General features: G+C 45.5%; 1 protein-coding gene across 5 annotated transcripts in view; it reads left to right on the forward strand.

The window, feature by feature from the left end:
- Window positions 1-25,425, forward strand: part of Atp10a (ATPase phospholipid transporting 10A (putative)) — a 199,275-nt gene that overhangs the window by 149,551 nt on the left and 24,299 nt on the right. For 4 of the 5 annotated variants that reach the window (XR_012444060.1, XM_074062038.1, XM_074062037.1 and 1 more), the window contains 7 exons: window positions 944-1,523; window positions 6,437-6,540; window positions 6,630-6,756; window positions 12,483-12,667; window positions 17,996-18,323; window positions 20,798-20,874; window positions 24,508-24,633. Coding sequence is in view for 4 of the 5 variants with exons in the window: in XM_074062038.1 (XP_073918139.1) it covers window positions 944-1,523; window positions 6,437-6,540; window positions 6,630-6,756; window positions 12,483-12,667; window positions 17,996-18,323; window positions 20,798-20,874; window positions 24,508-24,633 (1,527 nt within the window). In the remaining variant the exon portion in view is untranslated. Of the gene's footprint in view, window positions 1-943; window positions 1,524-6,436; window positions 6,541-6,629; window positions 6,757-12,482; window positions 12,668-17,995; window positions 18,324-20,797; window positions 20,875-24,507; window positions 24,634-25,425 lie in introns of those variants that run through there. The other variant, XM_020171281.2, reaches the window with a different exon arrangement.

Consider the following 25,425-nt stretch of genomic DNA (forward strand, 5'->3'; position numbering starts at 1 on the left):
TTTTTGTTCCCACATATGGTGAGTGCCACCTTCAAGACCATTTGGAGCCATCAGGGACTTCAGGGTGGCTGCTTACGTCCCCCACTCAGATATGTAGCATATTTGAAGGGATTATAGGCAGTACGGGCATAGCTGAATAGTGTGGAGTATATGCTTAGCTCGGATAAGGCCCTCAGCTCAATTCCCCAGAACCAAAAAGAATAAAAAAATGAATAAACTCATATGGAACCAGAGAAAAAGTACTGTTGTCATAATCTACTCCTTTGTGTCTTATCTTCAAGCTGCTATTGTCATTCACAATTTTGGTCAGATAGGCTCAGTTGCAACATTTAATCTCATGCCTATAATCCTAGCTGCTCAGGAGGCAGAGATCGGGAGGATTGCATCTGAAGCCTGGGCAAATAGTTTACAAGACCCTATCTTGAACATATCCAACACAAAACACTTTATCACTTGGCTGAGTGGCTCAAGTGGTAGAGCACCTGCCTAGTAAGGAGGAGGCCTTAAGTTCAAACCCCAGGACTGCCAAAAAAATTGCTATATTTCTATTGTTTGGTTTTTCAACATTTACTCTTTAAATAAAGTGTGGCTCCCTTGCTACATTTTTGAGATTTTTGAAATTTTAACAGCTGTATATGTGTAATGCATTTTGATCCCTTCCTTACTTAATTGAGATTGTTGAGGTATTTAATGATTTGAATCCTGACTTTGTCTATGTATTTAATTTGCTGAGAAAACTTCTCTTGAGTTTAGACATGTGATTTGTATATTAAATTTTTTACAAACATAATTCAAAAGAATATATAAAGTAATCTTTTTAGTTAGAGGAAGGAGAAGCCCAGTTTCTTGCCAGGCAATGGTGGACCTGCTCCTTCGAGCCTTTTATGCAAAGTGTGGGGACACTGTGATCCCCTCACCTGTCTTCTGACTGCTTCTCTTGCAGGTGAGGGTGAGATTTGAGCTGAAGTCCCCGGTGAAGACCATCGAAGATTTCCTGCGCAGGTTCTCGCCCAGCCGCCTGACCTCTGGCAGCAGCAGCGCTGGGAGCCTAGTCACCAAGTCCAGCCAGAAATCAGGGTCCAGCTTCCTGTCTAGCCTGTCCCACGACAGCATGCTTTTTGGACTGGAGGAGAGGCTGGGCCAGCCGACACCTGCCATCTCCAGCAATGGCTTCAGCAGCCAGGCAGGCCAGGCAGATGGCTGGGCCCCAGAGTGCACCCAGGATGAGCACCAGGAGCAGGAGCAGGAACTATGGTATGAGGCCGAGAGCCCGGATGAGGCTGCACTGGTGTATGCAGCCAGGGCCTACAACTGCACACTGGTGGACCGGCTGCACGACCAGGTGTCAGTGGAGCTGCCCCAACTGGGCACACTCACCTTCGAGCTCCTACACACACTCGGCTTTGACTCCATCCGCAAGAGAATGTCAGTGGTGATACGGAACCCACTCACTGACGAGATCAGTGTCTACACCAAGGGGGCTGACTCTGTGGTCATGGATCTCCTGCTGCCCTGCTCCTCAGGTACCCTTCCCCTCCACCCCTACAGCTGCACCCCAGCACAGGGGAGAAAGTTTTGAGAAATTCCACCCAGTCCTTGGGTAAAGGGATTTTCATTCATACTTCTAAAGCAGCTGCATCAGAAAACTGCAGTTTCTCTGGATTAATATTTCCAAGTTTGAAGGGTTTTGACTGGAATGCATCTGGGGGGCTTCAGCGCCTGGTTCCTCCCTTGACCTCTTTCTAGAACAGTTAGGCTGGGGATTACTTGGAGAGCATCAGATTTTAAATCCGAATAGTGAAGGCTAAGATCTTTTAGACCAGAAGTTCTGGAAGATTCTTCCTGCCCTGTGGACCTGGGATAGTTTTGACATCCAGGCCACAGTTTGCAGCCTGTTTGCCAGGCTTCCTCAGGCCTCCTGGGGTCCAAGGAGGTAGGGGCTGTCAGCCTCTTTATCACCTTCTGTCCTGACTTTGGATCAAGCAGCAGTTTTGGTCTTTTTCATCACTTTTGGGTAAAAATGAGGTTTAAGAAACTAGTGGGGTGAGAAGGGTGGAACTTTAGCTGCAAAAGAGCTTGTAACTTTTTCCAGCTAGAAGTGCACCTGAGCCTGGGAGGGAAAAGGAAGGGCCACGCTTGTAGACAAACCTCATCATTCCCCCTTCAGCACTCACAGGATGAGGAGCATGAGGTCACCTGTGGGGGTCAGGAGCAGAGTGGGGATACTACTGGTAGCTGGAGAGAGACCCACTTGGGGCTTTGCCACCTGATCCCTGTAGCCTTTCCATTTGTCATATTCTGAAAACAGCTCTCATACCACCTGTTGTAAATCATTTGCACTAGCTAAGTCCTTCTGGCGCTCTGGAATGGAGCCAGGAAATACTTTATCTTCCACCAGCCCTTCTCACCATGATCTCAGCTCCCTATTTCATGACTTCATGCACTGAGGCCTGGAACTACCTGATTATCTGAGTGTACTAGATCCTCATCTTTGCAGACAGGAAATCTGTGTCCCTGTCACATCTGTGTCCTCTAAAGAGCAGCTGAGCTAAACTTGGAAATGTGTCTCTGAAAACAGTTTGGACAACCTCTCATGGTAACAGTGGACTCTCTTCTCCATTACCTTGGTTCTGCCCTAGTGTCAGCACAGAATCCAATTCACAGGCTGGCTTTGTATTCCAAGAACCTTCTTCATTCTGACATTCGATTCTTCTTTGTGTCCACATGAAAGGAAAACACTGTTAGGACAGTTATCCAAGCAGATTGCATACTACTGCAAAAAGTCACCTTTGTCCTGTTCTGTGGCTCTGCATTAAAGGCAATGTTACAGAGCCCCATGCCTCAGTCTCCACACACACACATCGCTATGTCTAAGGTAAACGCCTGGACCAGCACTAGCATGAAGAGTAGGACAAGGGCAGCAGAATAGTCCTGTCCTGTCCTCAAGAGAGGGTAAGGACCCTGTTGAGCTGTGCAAGGAAACAGGCTCCATGTAGGAGGCCACAGCAGAGACACTTGTCCTCTCTACCAATGTATATGTTTAAATAGCCACTCCAGTGGCTCCTGAGTGTGCCCTTGCTTTTCTTGCACAGCATCTGCAAGGCAGGAAGGCACTTGATGCCAGTTACCAGACGATCCCCATCACACTCCTTATCTGATTCAGAATCGACCTCAAAGTCGGGACCACATAGCCCAGAATCAGGCTGGGAACCTTGCAGCCCCCTCCACCCAGCCTTGCAACCCTAACTGCATCCACATCCTCTGCTTGTCCACCTCCCACTGGGGGTCTCAGGGAGAAAATCTACTATATCCAAATAACTCCAGGTAGTAAGAGAAGAGCTCCAACCCCCGTATCCTAAAAGGGCCAGGTAATGGCATTGCCGAACTCTCATGTCATCAAAACCATGACATCTATGGGGAAAATTTAAAAGCAGCACTTTATCTGGGCACCTGTGGCTTTTGCCTGTAATTCTGGCTATTTGGGAGGCTAAGATTGGGAGAGTCACAGTTTAAAGCCAGCCTAGGTAAATAGTTTGAGAGACTCCAACTTCAAAATAACCAGAGCAAAATGGATTGGAGGTGTGGCTCAAGCAGTAGAGCACCTGCTTTGCAAGTGCAGAGCCCTGAGTTCAAATTTGTGTTGATGTCCATCTTGCTGTGGGAAATCTGTGCTGCAAGTCAGTTTGGATCTGGAAGATCTCCATGTAAACACTGGGCAAGTTATGGTTGAGGAAGTGCAGAGGCTCCAAGTGAGAGGAGCGTAAGGATGGCAGCAGGGTCACCTTGATGCTTCTCAGATGGGACACCCTAGCCTTATGCTTACATGGTCCAGTTTTTACTTTGGAGAGGGTCGGGGCAGCTATGGAAAAGAACAGAACCCTTGCCAGTAGGTAACTGCCTGGGAAGCAAAGCATGTGGCCAGGCTGTTGGATCTGCATGCAGGTCATAAGTGAAGACAGCACACAGTTGTCACATCTGGATTTACTATATTCTCCTTCAAAGAGCTTGTCACACTTTCAACAAAAGAGGCATAAATCAACTGAGCAGACAAGAGTTGACTGTGTTGTAAGGAATGTTGTCAGCAGAACATGGTCATGTCTTCATCTTATCTGCCCTAGCAGGAGGTTGTGGTGTCAGGTAGAAAGCAGGAACTCCACTCCACCCCACTTCTCATAGACCTCTGTCCTGTACTTACTGGCTGGGGTGACCCTGGACAAATCACACATTCACTTTCTGTGCCTGTTTCCCAGCTGTACAAAGAAAATCACCAAGCCAACCTCACAGGAAGTCGCCATTGAAGCCCCTAGCACTACGTTAACCCAGTGTAACGTAGACATATGGTGTAAGCACCATCCCTTTCCTGTCTCCCTCCTTCCCCTCAAGATTCATTTGCCTGTGATTTGGTGAACTTGCCACCTTGTGTTGTCTTTAAGGCATAAGCCCTCATCTTCCCTACCCTTCTCCAAGGACAAGGACTGAGAGACACAAGGATTGTGGTCCACCACCTAGCAGGGGCTCCCCACTAAGTAAATCAACAAAATATTTTGCATGAATGAATGAACTCATGAACAAGCAGGAAAGTCATCTTCCTTTGGAGTATCAAATCTTAAGATCAAACTCCTTATTAGTAAAATAAAATTTCCGAAGTGTAAAGGAAATGAAAATATCATTTAGAGTAATGTAAAAACACACATTCAAAGCAGGAAGAGAAGTTGCCTTCCTCCCCCAGATCTCTCCAAGTGTTGTGAGCACTGCCAGCAGCCTCCTGGTGATAATCCAGGTACAGCTGATCAAAGTCCTGCTGTGTCTCAAGGTTAGTGGACATGCAAGCCATCTTTACACACTGTGACAGGAATGGAGACATCACTGCTTGGCACTGTACCCCTGCCCCTCCAGGAGCAGCTGCAGTGTCCTGCTGCACAGAGCCCTCAGCTGTCACATTCAGCCAGTAGTAGAGGCACTGGACAACCTTGGTCTCACCTGTGCACATTGTATTCTTCCAATACCCAAGGAACTCAGCACCAGATACAGAATTCCTCCTGTTACCATAGGTAGAAAAAAACAAGGACTTGGATTACTGCATATCAGAAAGAAAGGGCTAATATTGCATGACTGTCACCTCAGATACAATGTAAATGTTACTGTGAAGTAAGCCTAACCAACCTGGTCCCACCGCTGGGCAGACAGAATCCCTGTTCCCCAGTGCAGTCTCCTTAGGCTCCTCTAGCTCCTCCATGATGGTGTATATGTATCTAAAGTTCTTCCCACCCTCCTGTGTCCTCCATCAGACCACAGACCAATCCCAGCAGTCACACAGAGCAGGTCCTACAAATCTCAGCAATGTGTGCTCCCACTGACTCTCCAACCTTTGACACATTGAGGATTTGTAAGTGAGAAGCCACCTCATAGTAAGAGCAAGGTCTTGCCAGCCATGGTGCAGGTGTGTGTCCTTGTGTCTGGGCTTGGGGACAGAGTAGTGAGCAGCTTCTGCCTGAAAGAGCCAGGTGTTGTCTGTTCTCACCTCCCACCCAGATGGCTCCATATGGAGACACCTCTGTGTCTACCTCAGAGGTGGCTGACTATGTGACTGATCTCCTGTCCCAGGTCCCCAGAGTCCCAAATGGCCCAGCCTACCTCTCTTCACTCAGTCATTTTGCTTTGGTGAATGTGGTTGATCTCAGCATCACATCCCTGCTCAGTTCTGCTCTGTGCAGAGTTATTACTGCCTTCCCCTCCCCCCTGGGACAGAGTGCTGTATTGTTGTTATTTTAATTCCAAAAGCTCAAAGAATAATCCAAATCTGGGAAAGGGTTATCTGCATCTCCCAAGAGTGATAGGATAAGACCAGGCCTAGTGGCTCATGCCTGTAATCCCAGATACTCAAGCAGTGGCGATCTGGAGAATTGAGGTTCTAGGCCAGCCTGGATGAAGACCCATCTTAATTAATAAGCTGAGTTAATACGCTTAATTAATATGCTCCCATCTACAAGGGAGTCTGTTGAGAGGTTGGTCTTTGCAACAACTCAAGACTCCAGCTTTTGTGCTTAGGTGTTGCTTTTTTGGGGATAGGGCCTCACTTTTCACCCAGGTTAGTCTAGGCCACAATCGTATTTATGCATCCCTTATAGCTGAGAAAGAAGTTGTGCCCCACCACGCTTAGCTATTGGTTCAGATGATGTTTCACAAAGTTTTTGCCTGGGCTGGCCTTGAACCACGATCCTCCTGACCTTTACTCATGAGTAGCTAGGACTACAGATGTGAGCCACTGTGCCTGGCTTGAGGTCTCCTTTTTAAAATCATGTAATAGTGACTTTGAATTCTACATAAAAGTGTGGGCACTGTGGCAAGTGAAGAAACGAGCCTGGGGTAGCTCCACAGCAGGGGGCTGTACTGGGCATCCTTATTCCCGCATGTTTCCACCTGTACTTTAACCTAGATGACGCCAGAGGAAGGCACCAAAAAAAGATCCGAAGCAAAACACAGAATTACCTCAACCTGTACGCCGTGGAAGGCTTGCGCACCCTGTGCATTGCCAAGAGGGTGAGTGTAGGCCGCCTCACTGAGATTGCCCTCTGGCGACCCACTGTTTGCAGCACCTGGCACAGCACTCAACAGTGTGTCTTCCATAGGTTCTGAGCAAAGAAGAGTATGCTTGTTGGTTGCAAAGCCACTTAGAAGCAGAGTCAGCTGTGGACAACCGAGAGGAGCTTCTCTTCCAGTCTGCCATCCGCCTGGAGACCAGTCTGCAGCTCTTGGGTAATTACTCTTTCCAGCTGTGAAAGCAGTGAGTTTGAGACAGTTCTGGTGTGGGTGGCGACCCGGCTCCGTCGCAGGCTGCTCTGTGTGCTGTGGGCTTGGCTAGGTTTGGTTAAGGAACTACCTGACCTGATGATAGCTTGGACTCCCAGTCTGGACAGTCTTTGATTGAGCAAAGGGACCATTTCTAGGGGATGCATATGTAGTAGACATCCCCCCCAGGAAGTCTCCTTTCCCCCACCTAAACTCAGATTTTCCTTCAAAAATAGAAATGAGTAAGCCTTGACAATTAGCGGTTGAAAGCATTTCAACCCGCCAGCAAAGCAAGGGAAACGGTGGTGCCTTAGAAGCCGCTGCTTTCTGCCTCTGATGAATATTTCAGATTCATATGAGATGAATCTCGTTTTTACTAAAATGTGCTCATACTGCCTTCTGTATTTCTATTTCTATTCTATTTACCGAATCCTGATTGCTATTAGTCATAAATTAGGGTATTAGTACTTCTCTCCTTACTTTAATTTTTAATTTAGTATTTAAAATACTTAATGTCGTATTTTCTGAGGGAGTGAATAAATTAGCAGAGTCTTCAGACACGTGGACAGTGTGGCTGGCTGTGTCCTCGCAGAGGAACTGGTGTGACGGTATCGTGCAGCGTCCGCATCTGGAGATGCTCGTCACACCCTGCTCCTGCATAAAGCTCCAGAGCGTTCTCTTCACTCGCTTTACTCACTTGTGCTCATTCCCTGGGCAAAGGAGTTAGAAATCTATATTTCTATGTATATGGATCTAATATAATATGTATTTGATATTGGTTAATATTTAATAGCAAAAGGTGCCGCAGACATAATGAATGCTCACACACGCTCATAGAATATTCCATTTTGCCCACCGTGTCTCATAGGAGACCATGTGCTACTCAGAAGGCCCAGGATCCACAGGCCCAGCTGTGTAATGAGCAGTGCCCCTGGGGGTGAATGAAATGAGCGTTCTCAAAAGAGACTGTGCCTGTTTTAAGCAAGCCAGTTTTGATTGACTGAACTAGGACTGCTTTCATTAGAATGCGCTTCCCACCGGGTGCTGGTGGCTCACGCCTGTAATCCTAGCTGCTCAGGAGGCAGAGATCAGGAGGATCGAGTTTCGAAGCCAGCCCACTCAAATAGTTCCTGAGATTTTATCTCAAAAATACCCATCATAAAAAAGGGCTGGCGGAGTGGCTCAAGTGGTAGTGCGCTGGCCTGAGGGACAGGAGGGATGGACCTCCTGCTTGTTCCCCTGGACCACCTGCCCTGCCTCTCTGATTCCCTACCTGTGGGCACTCTCCCACCCCAGAGTGGGGGGGCAGTTTTCCCACTGGACAGTGGTAACTCCTCAAATGGAGTGAAATTTGCCTCTTGATGGGCACGGGCCCCACTCTGGAGCAGTGTGGACACAATCTCCCCGTTTCCACATTGTGAGTGATCTTAGTTGTGGGAGGGCACGGCTGTGGACTGCTGCCATTCTCTGCCAGTCCTTTTCTCAGTCTAGCAGCCCTGGCTCATTGTCCATCCTCAGCTAAGTCACTAACTGACCATGAGGGCTGGGGCAAGCAGCTACATCGTTTTTGATTTGTTTTTTCATCTGCCTTGTGGAGAGTAATCGAAAATCAGCAGCCTCCGGTGCAGGTGGAAGAAGGGGGTGCCATGAATCGCTGAGCATGGTTTGGGCTCATGGCCCAGCATTCAGTCACTGGTGTGGTAATGAACCTCATGTTATTGTGTCTTCACTTGGGACAGCGTGGCTGGCCCCTTCTCTACAGACTATCTGGCAGCTGGGCATCCATCACCTCCCTTGGCCCATGTGCTTTATCTCTCTTAATATGTCCTAAATTTGGAACAGCCCTAGTGTGCCCTAGGCTTATACTAAGCTTGAGGTCAACTCACCTATCTATACCTCTTGCTCTTTGCATAAACTGGCTGGAGTTTCACACAGCCTTTTGATACTGTGTCAGTAGATTGTAATCAGCTGGAGTGGGAGTTTTCACACCACATAAACAAGCAAAGCAAACACATCAGCCCCCTCTCACAAGTCAGTTATCAACCACTTACGATGTGATATACTTTTGGGGTTGTTTGTTTGAGACAAGATCTCAGCCCTTGCTGGCTTAGAACTCACAATCTTCCTGTTTTAACCTCCTAAGTGCTGGGATTATAGGTTTCCCTATCACACACATAAATATATAAAGCATATATTTATGCTTTAAATGACAAGGCCTGAGCTGGAAAATGCACAATCCACCTACCACTTATTGTTCTCCACACTCGATCCACAGCTGGGGAGTTTGGGGCACTGTGTTCCAACTCCTGAGCTTCATCTTTGAGAAGATGAAGTAAGCCATTTCTATTTTTCATATTCCACAGCCAAAGATCTCTTTCATCGAGGTGCTCATGTTAAGTGGCCTCAGAGAACTACAGATAATTATCCTCAGCAGGAAGGATCACCATTCACACTGTGCTCTTCAAATTTTCTTTTCCTTAACATTCTGGCCAAGAACCCAAATTCGAAAGACAGTGTTCTCCTCATTTTCCCCAGTGTTCTTCTTTTTTTCTCTAACTGCCATGTGAAACTTCCCCCTGGTGGCATCCTTTCCCCTTGCAGTAAAGCTGCCTGACACCCAAGCCGCAGTGGTGCATGCTGGGAATAGCTTAGCTTTGAACTCTGCCAACCTCCCGTGTTAGGATACTCAGAAACGCCATGCCCTCCCAAGGGTCAGGACACAATGAAAGCAGCATTTAGTCAAAGTCACATAAATTATATTACAGACAAGCTACCTTAGGAGACTTCTGCTCACTGTTCCAAACCTGTAATATTTCATTCTGAGGTAGGTAGACTTTCCACAACTCTAAGCTTAATACTATTCTGTGCTGAATTCAGACCTGCAGGTTATTTTTTTTTTCTTTTTGGTGGCACTGGGGTTTGAATTCTGGGATTTACACTTGCTAGACAGGCACTCTTACCGCTTGAGCTACTCCACCAGCCTGCAGGTTATATAGGTGAGGTCAGGTGAGTGACCCAGGAGGTTATAGGTTATAAAGGAAGTTCCAGTTTTTAAGGTGTTAGGTTTTTCCTGAAAAGATGCAGGCTCCCCACCAGCAGGCAGGTTACTCTGCTCTCTTTCTTGTAGACATTTTACTGGGTATCTGTGGCTAAGATACAAAGGTGGGAGTCACAGGCTCTTTCTGCAGGAAGTTGATGTCTACTTTCTATCACTAGAACAAAATACCTGAGATAATCAACTTACGAGGAAGGTAAGTTTATTTAAGGCTCACTATTTCAGAGGTGTCAGACTGTGGTCAGTTGGCCCATGGCTTTTGGACCTGTAGTGAGGCAGTGTTCATTGTGATAGAAGCAGGTGCAGAGGATGCTGCTGTCCTCAGGGTAGCCAGGAAATGAAAGAGAAAAATGGGAAGGGGCTGGGTTCCAATATCCACTTTGACAGCACGCCCTCAGTGGCCTCATTTCCTCCCTCTAGGCCTCACTTCCTAAAGGCTCCACCACTTCGCAGTCACACCACAGGCCTCTAACATGTAGGCCTTTAGGGGACAGTCAAGATCCAAACTATCACAAGCTATATGCCCAGCCCTGCAGTAGAAGCGCTATCCCAGCTTCCAGTAATCCTCAAGGTTAGCCATTGTCATCATCATTCCACAGTCATCATACTTATCATCAGATACAAGCGAGAGACTGTGAACACATGGAGGCAAGTGCAGTTGTCCCTTTCTCAGTACCCAGCTGTGAAGGAACATGTCACAGAAGAAGTGGTACTTAACATGAGCTGGAGACCCAGAGCCGAGGGTAGAGAGGCAAGGCCAGACACCCTCAGCGAGCACAGAACATAACATGTGGCCTCATGCAGGGGGAGTCTTAACTCCTACTCCTGCCCACTCTCCTGCCTGTAGGGACTCTGTGGTCTTACGATTCAGAGTACAGCTTTGGTGAAATGTCTTCTTTCTTGGCCTTCTCAAGTTCCCACTTAGCCTTCCAGTACATTCTTCAAGTGGGATCCAGTTCTGACTCACCATACCGGCTGCACGACGCTAGAAGCGAGTCCAGCCTTAGGTCCCTGGAGAGGTTTCGGTGGTGTGGGGAGGGGGTGGGGTTGGAGAGGGAAGATGACTGATGATGCTCTTCTTCCTGTGCTCAGGGCTGGTTACACAGGTATGTGATTTCTGAAAGTAAACACATCTTATCCAAATTGCATGCTTCTTTATTTGTATTCTATGCCTTGATGCCATCATCTCTTCTCCATGCCTGCCATCTTTTTCCTTCTAGGAGAAGGGGAAGGGAACCCTCAGCTGATTTGTATTTTTGTCTAAACCACCATAGATTGGGTAACTTAAACATTTACTTCCCATACTTCTGGGTGCTAGAAGTCCAAGATCAAGGCATGACAGATCCATTATCTGTGGAGGGTCACATCCTTGTGTGCAAATGACTGCCTCCGTGCTGTGACCTGACATATCAGAGAGAGCTCATTAATGTCCTGTTAGGCCACTATCCCCATCCGGGACTCCCTCCCTCACTGCCTCATCCCAACACTTACCACGTTGTGAGTTAGGGCTTCGCTCTGTGACTCTGGGGGCAGGTGGATACGTTGGGAACGGGACGCACGGCTAAACATGAAGTTCATTTGTCATGCACTGGGCACCTTATACCAAGGGTCTAAGGATAATTTTACCTCATGTTTTTAGCACACCTGCATTTTGACTGCAACCTGTCATGTGACGCCAGGTGTGGCATTGTATCCGCACTCAAACAGTTTCAGATTTTGGAAAACTTCAGATTTCAGATTTTGCTGGTTAGGGATGCTCAACCTTACTAACATAGTAAGACTCACAAAGATGCCCACCTCGTGGGTTCTTTATGTCTGTAGAAAGAGCAATATTAAGAATAATGCTGCTTTGAAGATATATGGTCTGTCTGCAACATTTGTTTTTTGGGTTGTTGTTGTTTCAGTTTTTATTTTTCTTATTCTTTACTTTTTATTGCGCGGGGGCGGTAATTGTGGCATTTACAAAAGTTCTTACAATATATCAAACATATCATACTTGAATTCCACCCCTTCCATCATTATCCTTTAGGCCCCCTCCCCCCATTCCTGGAATAGTTTCAGCAGGTCTCATTTTGCCATTTACAAACATGCATCCTCAGTATTTACACTGTATTCACCACCTACACCTTTCCCCACCTCCTCCCCCTCCCACTGCCACCAACCCTGTTTTCAATAACAAGTGTTTTCAAGAGCAGACATTGTCAATGTCTATACCGCAGGGCTTCCATGGGTTGGGTTAATTTCTAGGACATTTTTATCTCTCAGAATGTGGTCATTCCCACCACTTCCCACAAACTTTGTGTTCGTCACTCAGAAAGAATTAGAGGTACTTGGTGGTGAGTGCATGTAATCGCACTCACTGACTCTCACTTATTCCTCCTACACGTTCTTGACTGAGTCACACCAACAGCCGTGGAAAGTGTCCACACTGCTCTGAAACGGTGACTCATCAAAGAGTGCTTCCACATGGGACTTCCTAAAGGGGTAACTGAGCCCCAAGCAAATTCTAGTCAATAAGGGCTGTGCCACACCTGTCTTTGGGACAAACACCTGTGTTTGGTGCATGGCATTTGGGACCCATCAGAAGTTGGGGCCTGTGAGGAAGGGGGCTCACTCACACTGCTGTAAATTTAACCAGGTGCTACTGGGATTGAAGACCGCCTGCAGGATGGAGTCCCCGAAACCATCGCTAAATTGCGGCAAGCAGGCCTGCAGATTTGGGTTCTCACAGGTGACAAACAAGAAACAGCCATTAACATCGCGTATGCCTGCAAACTGCTGGACCATGGCGAGGAAGTCATCACCCTGAATGCCGAATCCCAGGTGGGTGGATTTCAGGGAGGCTGGGGACCCCACAACAGACCCTGTTGGAAGGCCATCTGGCGACTGCTGTGAGCAGGACCTTTGCCCACACATCCCTCTCAGCACTTGCGGGTGTTTCTGGAACTTAAGGCATGTTTGTCATTGCCTTAAACGATGTGGAATTTGCTGGAGTTTCTTAGGACCAAAGGAATGCACAGCTGGGCTTTACTAATGCAAAGTTCATCCCCTATTTCCTGACATACTACCCATGTCCGAGCATTTTTATTCATGAGGTCACATGTGTCTGAAAAATGGAGCCAGGGCAGTGACCCATTTAGCACTGACTTCCTGTGGATTACCAGCTGTCTGTGAATGACCCAACAGGCACTAAGCATTTTTGTGGTAATGTCACATTTTATCTGTTTAAATCCCCAAATATGTAGGGAATATCTCCTTCATGTACTACCCCGATCTAGGCTCTGATTTCAGCCATGACCTCCACTCAAAATACCTCCTGGGCCTGGCTCACAGGCTTGTGATGGAGCAGGGAACCTTGCTCCTGTGTCTGTGCTGCAGGGATCTCAAGCTGAGATACGGGACACTGAGGCAGATTAGCAGGGAGCAACGTTTATTGAGCCAGCACAGACCCAGTGGACTCATGTCCAAAGAGTGAGCCCCGAGAACAAAGCGGTCTCACCTTACATACCCTTGCAGGCAGGTTACAGAAGCCAAAAGCAAAGCTCAGCCCACATAACCCCAGTGCTGTGTGACCTTCTTCATGTTTCAGTTTTTTAAGTTTTATTTGTCTGTTATGCCATCCCTTCCCCCTGCCTCATTATCAGAACACAGACTTGTCTGTTTCTTTTTTTTTTTTTTTGTCTGTTTCACCCTACTACATCTAAGTGGTCAAAGCCACACAGCATCTGTGGGGCTCACACTCAATTTACCCATTCCTTTTGAGTTCCACACCCAGACAACCGTCCAGACCTCAGGACACTGCCACTGAGAGCCATTTGTTGATAGTATTTCCTTATTATCTCTGTATATTTGTGGGATCTGTAGTAACACCTTCTTTTGTTTGTGGTTTTGGTAATTTGAGGGATTTTTGTTGTTGTTGTTGCAGTACTCGGGGTTGAATTCAGGGCCTTGCACTTGGTAAGCAAATGCTCTACCACTTGAGTTATGCCCCCAGTCCATTTGCTTTGAGTTTGCTAACTTTTGCCCAGGATGCCCTTAAATCCAGACCCCCCTATCTCCTCCTGAGTATCCGGAATTATAGGCATGTACCACCATACTCAGCCCTTTTGGTCAGTTTTGATAGCAGTATATCAATTATATTGGCCTTTTCAAAGAACAGCATTTTGTTTTCAGTGCTGATTTTTTTCCTCTACTTTTGTTTTGTTTTCAATTTTATTGATATCAGCTCTCACCTTCATTATTTCCTTCTTTTTTTGCTTGGTTTCCTTTTATTTTCCTCTCTAGTTTCTCAAAATAGAATCATGTTACTAATTAAAGAACATTTTTCTTTCTGGCATAAGCAACACATGCTACAATTGTTCTTCTAAGCTCTGTTTATTTGCATCAGGCAATTTTGTATCACCTCTCACAATCACTATTCTGTATGCTTTCATTCCCATGCAGCTCATGGAGGTTCTTCAAAGTTTTCCTTAAGGATTCTTGGTTGGCGCATGGATTGTTTTGAAGTGCTTTATTTCAATTTCCAAGTGTGTGAAGGTTTTCCTGTTGTCTTTTCTGTTATGGGTTTCTAGTTTAATTCCATTATGGTTAGAAAACATGCACTTTGTGAATTCCTTTTTTTCTCTCTCTTTTTGGTGGGACTGGGTTTAAACTCAGGGCTTCATGCTTGCAATGCAAGCACTCTACTCCTTGAGCCACACCTCCAGTCCATTTTGCCCTGGTTATTTTAGAGGTCCAGTCTGGCCTTAAACCATACTCTTCCTGATCTCAGTCCCCCAAGTAGCTAGGATTATAGGCCTGAGTCACTGGTACCTGGCTCATTTTGTGATTTCAGTTTGTTGGCATTTATTAAACTTTGTTTGTTTTTTAATGACCCAGGGTATGGTCTTTCTTGGTGAATGTTCGGGTGCACCTGGAAAGAATGTGCATAATGCAATTCGTATGTGTTAGGGACACACACGAACTTTCCAGATTTCCTTGTGTCATGATTTTTCATTTGTCTAAAGAACTTCCTTCAGAGTAGATCTACTGACAGTGACAAATCAGAAAATGCCTTTATTTCACCTTTCTTCCGGAAGGGTATTTTCACTGAATATAAAAGATTGAAACAGCATTTCTTTTCTTTCAAAACCTAAACATATTCTGCTTCCTTCTAGACACCATGGCTTCTCAGAAGAAATACAGTTATTTGAATCATTCTTACCCTATAACTAATGAATTGTTTTAGCTTGATGGTTGTTGGGGTTTTTTCTTGTCTTTCATTTTAAGCAGTTTGATCATGATGTGTTTGAGCAATGCGTTTGGAGTACATTGAGTTTTTTTTTTTTTCATGTTGTGTCTTTTCTGCCACTAAGCCTATTCAGTGTGTGTGTTTTCTTTTTTTAATAAACTTCATACATCGAATGGTTTTAGATTTATAGAAAAATTGGGAAGATGGTACAGAGTGACAGAGCATTCTCATAACCACACCCAGTTTCTTCCCTGGCTGACACCTTCCAGGAGCGTAGTTTATGTGTGTTCATAAACCAATATGGGTACATTGTCTAGGTCCCTACCTGTTGTCACTTTTCTGTTCCAGGATCTCATGTTACATTTATTCATCATGTCTCCCTAGGTTCTTCTTGATCATGACATTTCTCACACTTTCTTTGTCTTTGATGAACTTGACAGTTTTAAAGAAGTGCTGGTGAGGTAGTTTAGAGAATGTCCTGATATTGGAATTCGTGTGATGTTTTTCTTAAGACTGGAGTAGAGTAATGGATCTGGGGGAGAAAGAGCAGGGACTTCAAGTGCCACTTTCATCACATCATATCAACATGACATCACTGTTGATGTTGACCTGGCATCCGTCAGGGTCATCCACTGGAAACTATTTTTTGTGTTTTTCTGCTCTTTTCCGTGCTGAACTCTTTGTGAGGAGTCACTGTGCAGAACTTATACTTACGGGGTATGGGGCTGTAGTGCAGAGTAGCAACAAAAATCATCTAGAATTCAGTGCACTTTTTATGTTGGTTACTGCAGTTTGGGTTCTAAGATTACTCCATGTTCCTTCTATAGATTGTCTACTTTTTTTGCTGGGAATTTCTGTTTTTTCTATCCATTTCCAGAATGTTCACGCTTACTTCTTAGAACATATTTATAATGGCTGCTTTTAAATGTTTGTCAGATAGTTCTAGTGTCTGTGTCATCCTGTCAGTTGCCTTTCTGTACATAAGCTGAGATTTTCCTGGTTCTTTGTTCTCTGAGAAGCTTTCAGTTGTATCACAGGCATTTTGAATTTTATGTTATAACCCTCTTGCCATTTTTAATTTCAGTGGAAGATAAGGAGTTTTTGAAGCACTTGATCAACTCTGTTGGGTTTGGTCCACACCTCTGAACAGCCTCTGGGTGTGGTTTTAGTGGCAGGCAGATTTGTTTAGCCTTTGTGCATGCTCAGCATTTCTGCCCTCCAGAAGTCAGATAGGAACTTGGGTGGCAGTCTGTGCCAGTTTAATTCTCGAGGGTGCTGTTATACATTTAGGATTGTGCCCTGTGTACTCATCTTACAATACTATAGGGTCAGTTAGCCAAGCTCCTTCCTCTTTATAGTATTTCTGGTACCCTAGGAAACCCTTTCAGTCCTCTGGAAAGAAGGCTGGGGTTTGAGTTAGCTCCCTCCGCCTCATTGCCCACATCTCCACCTTCATCCAAGGCCAGGTGGAAGCAGGACAGAGAGAGTAAGAGCAATGGGCCTTGTTCTTTCTTGACACTATAGCTCCCATGATAAGAAAGGAAGGCTCGTCTTCCTCTGAGTTCTTGGAAGCAGGTGGTCCTGCTGACATACCGTTTGTGACTCCACCACCACAGCAAAATCACTGGGGCTGGGTTCAGGAAACGAGAGGAAAATAATAAAAGTAGAGCTCTCATCCACCTTCTCTAAGCTTTGGAGGTTCCTTCCCTACTCCTTCATGAAGCCAAAGCTAGAGGACTTCTCCTGGCACCCACTCTAGCTTCCTTGATCCTTGGGCCATTCCAGAGACTAACATAGTAAAAAATGGAAAACTTATCATCTGTTCAGTGTCCTTGGCATGCTGGTCTTTTGCCCAATCTGACCGCTACCCTTTTCTTCAGAGTCACAAATAGTTGCTTTGTGCATTCTGTCTAGATAGCTCCACTGTGCTCTTCAAGGCAGAGCCATTACTAGCTTTTGTCAGTGCTTGGACCAGGGACCTCATGGGGTTACTGTATCCACATTCTCCTCAGAGCCTACCCCACTTGACACCATATCCCTTTCCTCATCCTGGGAGCACATTTCTCCATCTCCATCAACAGATTTGCATATCCCCATCTTTGACTTGCTGTGGTCATAAGAGAGGGTGTGTCCAGCTTCCTGCCTCTCATTCCAAGGGTGAGAGTCTTTTCAGTCTTCTTTCTTCCAGTGTCACTTAATTTTTTGAATACAAAAGTTTCTTTAACTGTTGGTTATACACAACTAGACTTTCATGGTGCATTGCAGGGAACTGGTTGCTAAGCCAGCGGCTCACTGTCTGTAGAGGACCAGAAGCCACTCCCCAGGTGTGTTTGCTTCCAGAAATAGTCATTCCTCCTTGGCCTCTGGCTCTGTCCTAGATCCCTAATACTTTTCCCTGTCACTGGAATTTTCGAAGGGCGTGGCCAGTGAAACGCCTCTGTAATTTTATGCTTTATTTCTTCTTTTCCTGGTAGAATTGGAGATTTTAGAAAGGACTTCGATGATTACAGTTCTTTCAACAAAGGCTTTGAAAAACCTTTGTGCTCCACTGTTGGTACCTCAAAAGGAAACAAGAAGGGGTACATAAGAGACTCAGAACTGTAGAGACGTGGGGATAGGGCTCCTTCAGCCTAACCAGCCACAGTGTAGTGACAATTACAGCCACGCCTCCTCAGGTGAAGATGTTCCATTCCTACTTCTGCACTATAACACGGGTAATAAGTTCAATCTTCTAGAGACCTATTTCTTTCTCTTCTATGCAGAAAGTCATCCTCTTAAGCTGAACTTCAGTTTCTGGGGGGCAGCAAGACACTGCAGCCTGATGCCCTAAAAGGACATAAGCTCAGAGGTTTTGAGGCAGGTGGCCAGGGTCTGTGGCGTGACCCTGAGTGAATCTTACTATCTTCTCATGTCTGTTTCAGGAAGCATGTGCAGCCCTGCTGGACCAGTGCCTCCACTACGTGCAGTCAAGGGGCCCTCCCAGCACCCCTGAGAACACCAAAGGCAATGTGAGCGTGGGGTTCTCCCCTCTCCACCAAGCCTCCATGTCCACAGCCTCGGAGCCCAGCCCAAGCCTCGTGATCGACGGAAGAAGTCTGGCCTATGCCCTGGAGAAAAACCTGGAGGACAAATTTCTCTTCCTTGCCAAGAAGTGCCGCTCTGTCCTCTGTTGTCGGTCAACCCCTTTGCAAAAGAGCATGGTGGTTAAGCTAGTTAGAAGCAAGCTCAAGGCCATGACCCTGGCCATAGGCAAGTATCCAGGCCAACTAGGTAGGGCCTGACCTGTCTTGTTCAGCTGCTTCTTCCAATGCAACCTGAATTTCTGACACCTTTCCATGCAATATCATAAAATGAGGAAGTGGAAAAAAAACAGCTTTCTCACCTGTTTTGTTCTTGTCCATTTACAAAACCATTCCCAGTGTCAACAAAGTGGGTAGTATGCTTTAGATACAAAGCTTAATTGGAAAGCCACAAAATATAGTAGCAGGTTCACGCAATATTAAGAGGTCAGTAACAGTGATAATTTAAGAAGACAAGACAGAGCATATGCTATTTTTGGGGAAATAGGACATTAGAGACCTGCCTGTCCCAGACAGTCCTGGCTGCAGTGAAGGGTCTGTGCGCTCAGCATCACCTCAGGCTGCCTTAGAACAAAGCTCCTTTGCCAGGGCCATGAGTCACTTGTGCCTCCTGGAGTCTGAAGCTTTATGAAGCTGTTAGCACCCAGAGATGGTGACCATCAGATTCCCTATGACCCCTTGTCAGCTGGACTTTGCTGATTGTGCTGAGATATGAGCATCTCAGTAAAAAGTTCCATTCTAAGATATTACATGATTTTACTTCATCTACTTAAGGGCAGTTTATCTAACGGTGTTTTTCCTTTCTGGCATTATTGGCTGGAGAGCCTTCTAGAGTCTCTACTGAGACATGGTGATCACTTACCTCCCAGAGCAGCATCTCTACCCACTTCTCCATCAGGTGGATTCTCTAGCACAGGCTTGTGGGTTCCACAGTGCTACCTCCTGGTTAGATCAGAAGATGACAGCCAAGATGCCAACAGTAAATATAGTCCACACCTAGTTGAAAGTTGGCTCTTAGATAAAGTACCCTCACAATCAGTCAACCACTAATAATTCTGGCATTTTCTGCAGGAAGTCTATGATAGTCACTCCTTGTGGAGGTAGGGATTGCTACCCTGTCATCTTAGACACCGCTCCTGGTAAAAGGAGACCAATTTTACACCTGAGTCCTTGGTTTGGGTGAAGAGAGAGATCCCTGGTCCAAGTGTGGTTGTCATGCAGACAGGACCCTGCACACCCTATTCAGTGGTATCCACTAAGGAGACTACACAGATGCGTGCAGGACACCATCTGTGGGAGACACAGAAAAGTATTCCCCATACCCCTATGGTCCAAGCTGCAAGAAGACAGGCCACTCCTCCAGGGATGAGCTCCTCCCAGGACAGGCTGCACTTGGGCCATGTTTGCCTTCGCGGGCTTAAAGTGCCCTTCCGGGTTCTCAAAGGAACTGCGGGATCTGCAGTTTGGGTCTGTGCCACTCACTGCCCACCCCCTTCCTATGCACTTGACTGTCCTCACAGGGAACATGAGACTTGCCTCGAAGCTGGAGAGCAGTGTGAATGGCAAATTACACCCTCACAGCCTAGTCAGTGCCTGGCTCAGCCAATTAGTTACTGGTATCTGGTATTTGTTTTAAGAAACAGAAGTAAACCTGGGCTAGACTTTCTTTGAAAACATAAATAGAATCTCAGAAGGGAAAGGGAAGGTAATTACTGTGAGAGCTTGCTAGCTCAGTCCTTGGTCCATGTGAGTGATTCCTAGGTACCCTGCAGTTTGTACTGACGTAGATGTAGAAATATGGAGAGCATCACAGTGTACCATGACTCATTCGCAATGGGGCATTCCGGAAACGCTGTAGAAATTTTTGTTGACTCACAAAATTTCAATTCTGATCACCTGTGTTTGGCTTAACCCAATAAAGAGCAGAAAAATCACAAGAAAGAGACATTCTTGTGGCCATGTTATGAGTGATACACTCTGACTTTGTACCTGTACCTTTTGTCATTTGTTCAGCTTAGGATGTACACTGTGATTAGGGAGGTTCTAATGCCCAATTCCAATTCCACTGCGATAGTGACATTATATCTCTGCTTGCCTTTCCCTGAAGATGACACTTCAGGGAAATACTTGACTTGTCACTGTATTCCTTAATATTTGTCTGTCAGCAGCTTGACAGGATAACTAGAAATCCTCCTTTATTGCACTCTAAGAGGGCCCAAAGGTATGTCCATTTGATAATAAAAGAGCTCTGTTTTTGCTGGGCAGAATTTAGCCTCTTTGATTTCATTTAGAAAACTGCTCAGGTGGATATGAATCAGAGTAGCCTTGGCTACTTCTTCATTTGTGCTGGACACCATGTTAAGATCTTTGTGTAGAAGCCAACAATGTAGAGGGACACTGAATAATAAGGTGACTCTGCCCCACTGCTTTCTGGGACATTTCTGGTGTCATTGGCAGTTCCAGGTGACATACCATGGTTTATCCAACTGCTTATCTCAGTTCTCCCAGGGAAAGAGGCTTTACTGTGATTTTCCTTGTGACTTTCATAGGACCCAGTCTAGTGGGGACATCAAGGTAATCCATCATGTCCATTTGATTGTATGCAACTCAATTTAGGATTATTCTTGCCTCTGCTGTTTCTAGGTGATGGAGCCAATGATGTCAGCATGATCCAGGTGGCAGATGTAGGTGTGGGGATCTCGGGCCAGGAGGGCATGCAGGTAAAGACCCATCGGGCTGTCTTCTGTGACCAGGTGGTCCTCGTTGGTCTCATCTGGTCATACTTCAAACTGTACCAGATTTGCTGTGGGCTGTCTGACAAAACTAAGGAATATGCCTTTGATATGACGAATGTTCACCTTCTGCTAAGCCAGCAGTAGAAGATAAGGTGGAATGTCACTCTCTGAATTTACAAAGCAATGTGTAATAAGCATCTCTGTCTGTCTACACAAGTATATTTTGGGGAGATCAGGTTCAGAGAGAGGCAAGGTGACTCATTGCCTACTTGCTGGCTGTTGATAGCTCTTCACTGGGAAGCAATTTTTGTTTACTATTCCTAACCACTTGCTATGCCTTGTGAAAACTGCCTTTGCTGAGGCACTGTTGGAATCTTGACTCACATTTCTCATCTGTCACTATGTCTGTTCTGGATATTCCAAAAATTGAGCACAAGCTAATTAAAAATGAGCTTCCTTTAGATGTCATATTATAGCTTCCAACATTTGATCAAGTTTGAGTCAACATTTGTTTTTTAACCTGCCGGAAACTTTAGGGAACAATTTATTCCGTGTTTTTCTAAAAACCAGGATATTGGTCACCATTTATTCATTTGGTGATTCATTCACTCATCCGTGTTTGATTAGTAAATATTTATTAAGCACTTACTATGTACCTGGGCAGAGATTGTTAACCATCCTACTTGGTGTTAAATAAGTCAGATGGTAGGTAGGTCCCCAGCCAGAAGCACATATAGCCATCCTTCAGCATCCCTGGGGAACTGTATCCAGGACCCTGTGGACAACAAGACCCACACATACATTTACATAAAATTGTATAATATTTGCACATACCTACACTTATCCTTGCATACACTTTGGCAGTACGAGAGTTTTGAACTTGGGGTCTCCTGCTTGCTAGGCAAGCATTCTCTTAAGGTACACCTCCAGACATTTTTTGCTTTCAGTCAATTTTCAAATAAGGCTTCAAGCTTTTCCTTGAAGCCTCAGGGAATTTCCTACCTCCCTCAATCCTCTTAGTTTCCTCCACCACCCAAGTAGCTGGGATTACAGGCATGCACCACTTCTCAGCTTGTTTTTTAAGGTAGGACTCACTTATTTTTTGCCTGGGCTGGCCTCGAACTGCTATCTCCTATCTCTGCTTCCCAAGAAGTTGGTATTATAGACATGAACTATCATGTCCTGCCCCTCTCATACTTTTAATCATCTCTAGATTAAACAGTTGTTACACTGTATTGTTTGCTTAGGGAATAATGACAAGAAAAAATCTGTACATTTTCAATATAGATACAAATTTGTTTTCCAAGTATTTTCCATCCACAGTTGTTTGAATCTGCATTTGCAGTCCCACAGAGATGGAGGTCTGAGTGTAAAAGATTAAAGTTTTAGATCATCAGTTTCCTGAACCAAATCTTAAGGACTTCAAAGCAAATGTCTCTTCCTGTTGCTATATAAGGGCTTAAAAGACTTTGTGTGTTTGTGAATTCTTTATTGATCCCATTATTCATTCTCTGAAAAATCGTTTATGAAGATGTCACTCTTGTTAGGCACAGACATAGAAACACAGAGAATACCAGACAGGATCCCCGTCCTCAGTGCAGTCAGTCTAAAAACTCGTTCAAAAAGGACAGTTGTTATAAAGGAGCTAGGGGTGTGGTTCAGTGGGATGGTGCTTGCCTATTATGCACAATCCCCTGGGTTTGACCCCCAGCACTGCAAAAATAAACAAATAAACAATATAGACCTACAAGGTAAACCTCTATCCTGTTTTTAGAGATGAGCCCCCCTGAGGAAACCTGCCTGGTTCTCCAGCTTCTGCTCCTCCCATCCACCCCAAATCTAGCCCTAACACAATGCTTATCCCTCTCTCAAAGTGGATTTCACTACTCCCAGCTGACCTACCTATTCGGGAAATTCCATGACAGCCAGGACCATAGATGCGTTGTCACTCTGTATCTCTACTTCCCACTCAGGCCTTGGCTGTAGGGACTGCCTGTCCTATGATGTACCAGATGAACTCATGGAGACCAGGCATCTTGGGATGCAGGAGCGCTATTGTCCCTCTAGCTCCCTGCCAGGTTTGGCCTCTCCACCACAGCTGGACTGGCGAGATCCTATTTATCCAAGCTCAGCCCTGATGCCTGATGTCCCTGACATCACAGCAAAGGACTCAGCACAGTGTCCTTTCACTTTGTGGACTAAAATGCATGCAACAGGGTCATATTTACCTGGAAAACCTGAGCACTTAGAGCTATAAGAAGACCTGTCACCATCTTATACAATACAGCCTCAATAAAGAAATGTAGCTTTAAGTAAATATGGACGTGTTCAGAAACATCTCACTTAGAAGTTTCACCTGTTCTAAGTGGCATGTTAGGACACGCAGCCTGTAACTCAGCTCTGTCTAACACTGCTTGTGTAGCTCCAGTCACAGATCCCCACAGCCAGGGGCTGATGCATTTCCATCAGGAGGAGCAGTGGTGTCAGCCAGGTCCCCACCCAACACTAGAGCCTTTGATACCGAAGGTATTTACTTACTGAGGTTCTCCACATACGAAGTTTGACAGGCACCGTGCTGGTCAGCTTTCACTATGAGAAATAGTGAAAGTAGAGAGGCAAATCAAAAGTCAGAGCGCAGTAATCCTTCCATTCATTCAACAAGTTTCTTGAGCTTCTTCCATGTGCATGGTATCCTAATGAACCTTGTAAAGAGGCAAAGGGATGTCGAATATGGACTCCATTTTCAATTTCATGGTGGAAGAAATTTATGAGTAATATGACAGTGATTCAGGTCAGACAAAGGCAGGTGGTGCTGGGAAGAAATGAGAATGAGTCCCAAATAGAACTCAAATCCACCCTCTGTATTCACAGGCTCTGCACCTGCATATGCAAACAGCTGTGGATGGTAAATATTTGGGAACAAAATGCATCTGTACAGAATATATACAGATTCTTTTCATGTCATTATTCCTCAAAAGAACACAGCATAAAATCTATTTATTCTCCTCAGAAAACAACCCAAAATTCACACCTTGCAGCATGTCTAAATATTTATCTCTGATGCACATGAAAGAGGCAGATTTGGTTTATCTTTGGGATGATATCCAGGGTATTATTTAGAAGGAAATATTATATGGAGCTGGAGAAAAGTAGGAAAACTTCACACAACTCTATGGTTTGTGAGCCAGTGGCTCACATCTGTAAACCTAGCTACTCAGGAGGTAGACATCAGAAGGATCATGGTTCAAAGCCAGCTTGGGCAAATAGTTCCTTGAGACCCTGTCTCACAAAAAAGGGCTGGCAGAGTGGCTCAAGGTGTATGCCCTTAGTACTGCAAAAAAAAAAAAAAAGTCACCTTGCTAAATCCACCCACTGTGTATCCATTACTTGAAGCTTTAAATGAGTGCTATATAGTGATACCCCTGAAAGTGTTTATTGATGGTAATTTTGTTTTGATTGTAAGAGATGTTAGGGGAGAGAAGGGTAGAGCCACGCTTTGAACACCATGTTCAAAGCTAGATTTTTTTCTTCTATGTTTTGCTCCATTTTGGAGGAGAGAAGACATACCTTATGCCAAATGAGGCATCTCTAATAACAGGTGTTCCTCTTCCTTTCAAGGCAGTGATGGCCAGCGACTTTGCACTGCCAAGATTCCGATACCTGGAGAAACTCTTAATTGTCCACGGGCACTGGTGCTACTCCCGTCTGGCCAACATGGTGCTGTATTTCTTCTACAAAAACACAGTAGGTATCAGACACTGGTTTTCAGAGTATTCTAGTTAAAAAGGCCTGAGATTTGTAGGACCATCACCTGAATGAGGCCGGCAGGCCACGCCAGGATCTCCCATCTGTGTCATCCTCCTTGGCTTCTGTGACTGTCCTGCAGTGCTAGTCTGGCATTGCATCCTTTAATCTAGAAACTAACTCATGGGCACCTAAGAGCACCTATATCTCTGAAGGGGAAAAGGTTGTGGGAATGGGCAGATAAGACCGGGATGTCTGTGTTTGACTTTATAGTGAGAAGTAGGGTAGCCATAAGGCCAGCAGTTTGCACAGGGTTATGCAGCTGGTAAGGCCATAGTTATACAGGACATCTGAGCCTGCTCCCAAGTTTTCAATTACTCTGCATGCATTTGTCAGGAAGATTCTGCTGCAGTGTCCACAACAAGACTGCTTTCTCTAGAGTGGACAGGAAGTTCGAAGGATAAGCAGAAGTGGGCCTGGTTGCTTAGTTATGCTATTGAATGGTGTCTGTCTGAGACACCATACTGGGACCGACCAACTGGGACCTAGCAGTCAAGAGGCTGCCACAGCCCCCTGGGCTTGCAGGTCATATGCGCCCCCTTCTGTCCAACTCAGTCTGTAGCTAAATCGACCCTCAAGTGAAATCTACATGGCCAGATTGGCTATGTACATTTTTATCTCTGTAGTAGCTTTGAATACAGGGCCCTGCCTGATCTGTCTCAGGTGGATCTTAACATTTAATTCCTTTGTACTAAGTCTTTTGGAAGCAGCCCTCTCCATAGCCCTGTAGAA

This window comes from Castor canadensis, chromosome 19, assembly GCF_047511655.1.
Source record: "Castor canadensis chromosome 19, mCasCan1.hap1v2, whole genome shotgun sequence".
In the NCBI taxonomy this organism is placed as follows: domain Eukaryota; kingdom Metazoa; phylum Chordata; class Mammalia; order Rodentia; family Castoridae; genus Castor; species Castor canadensis.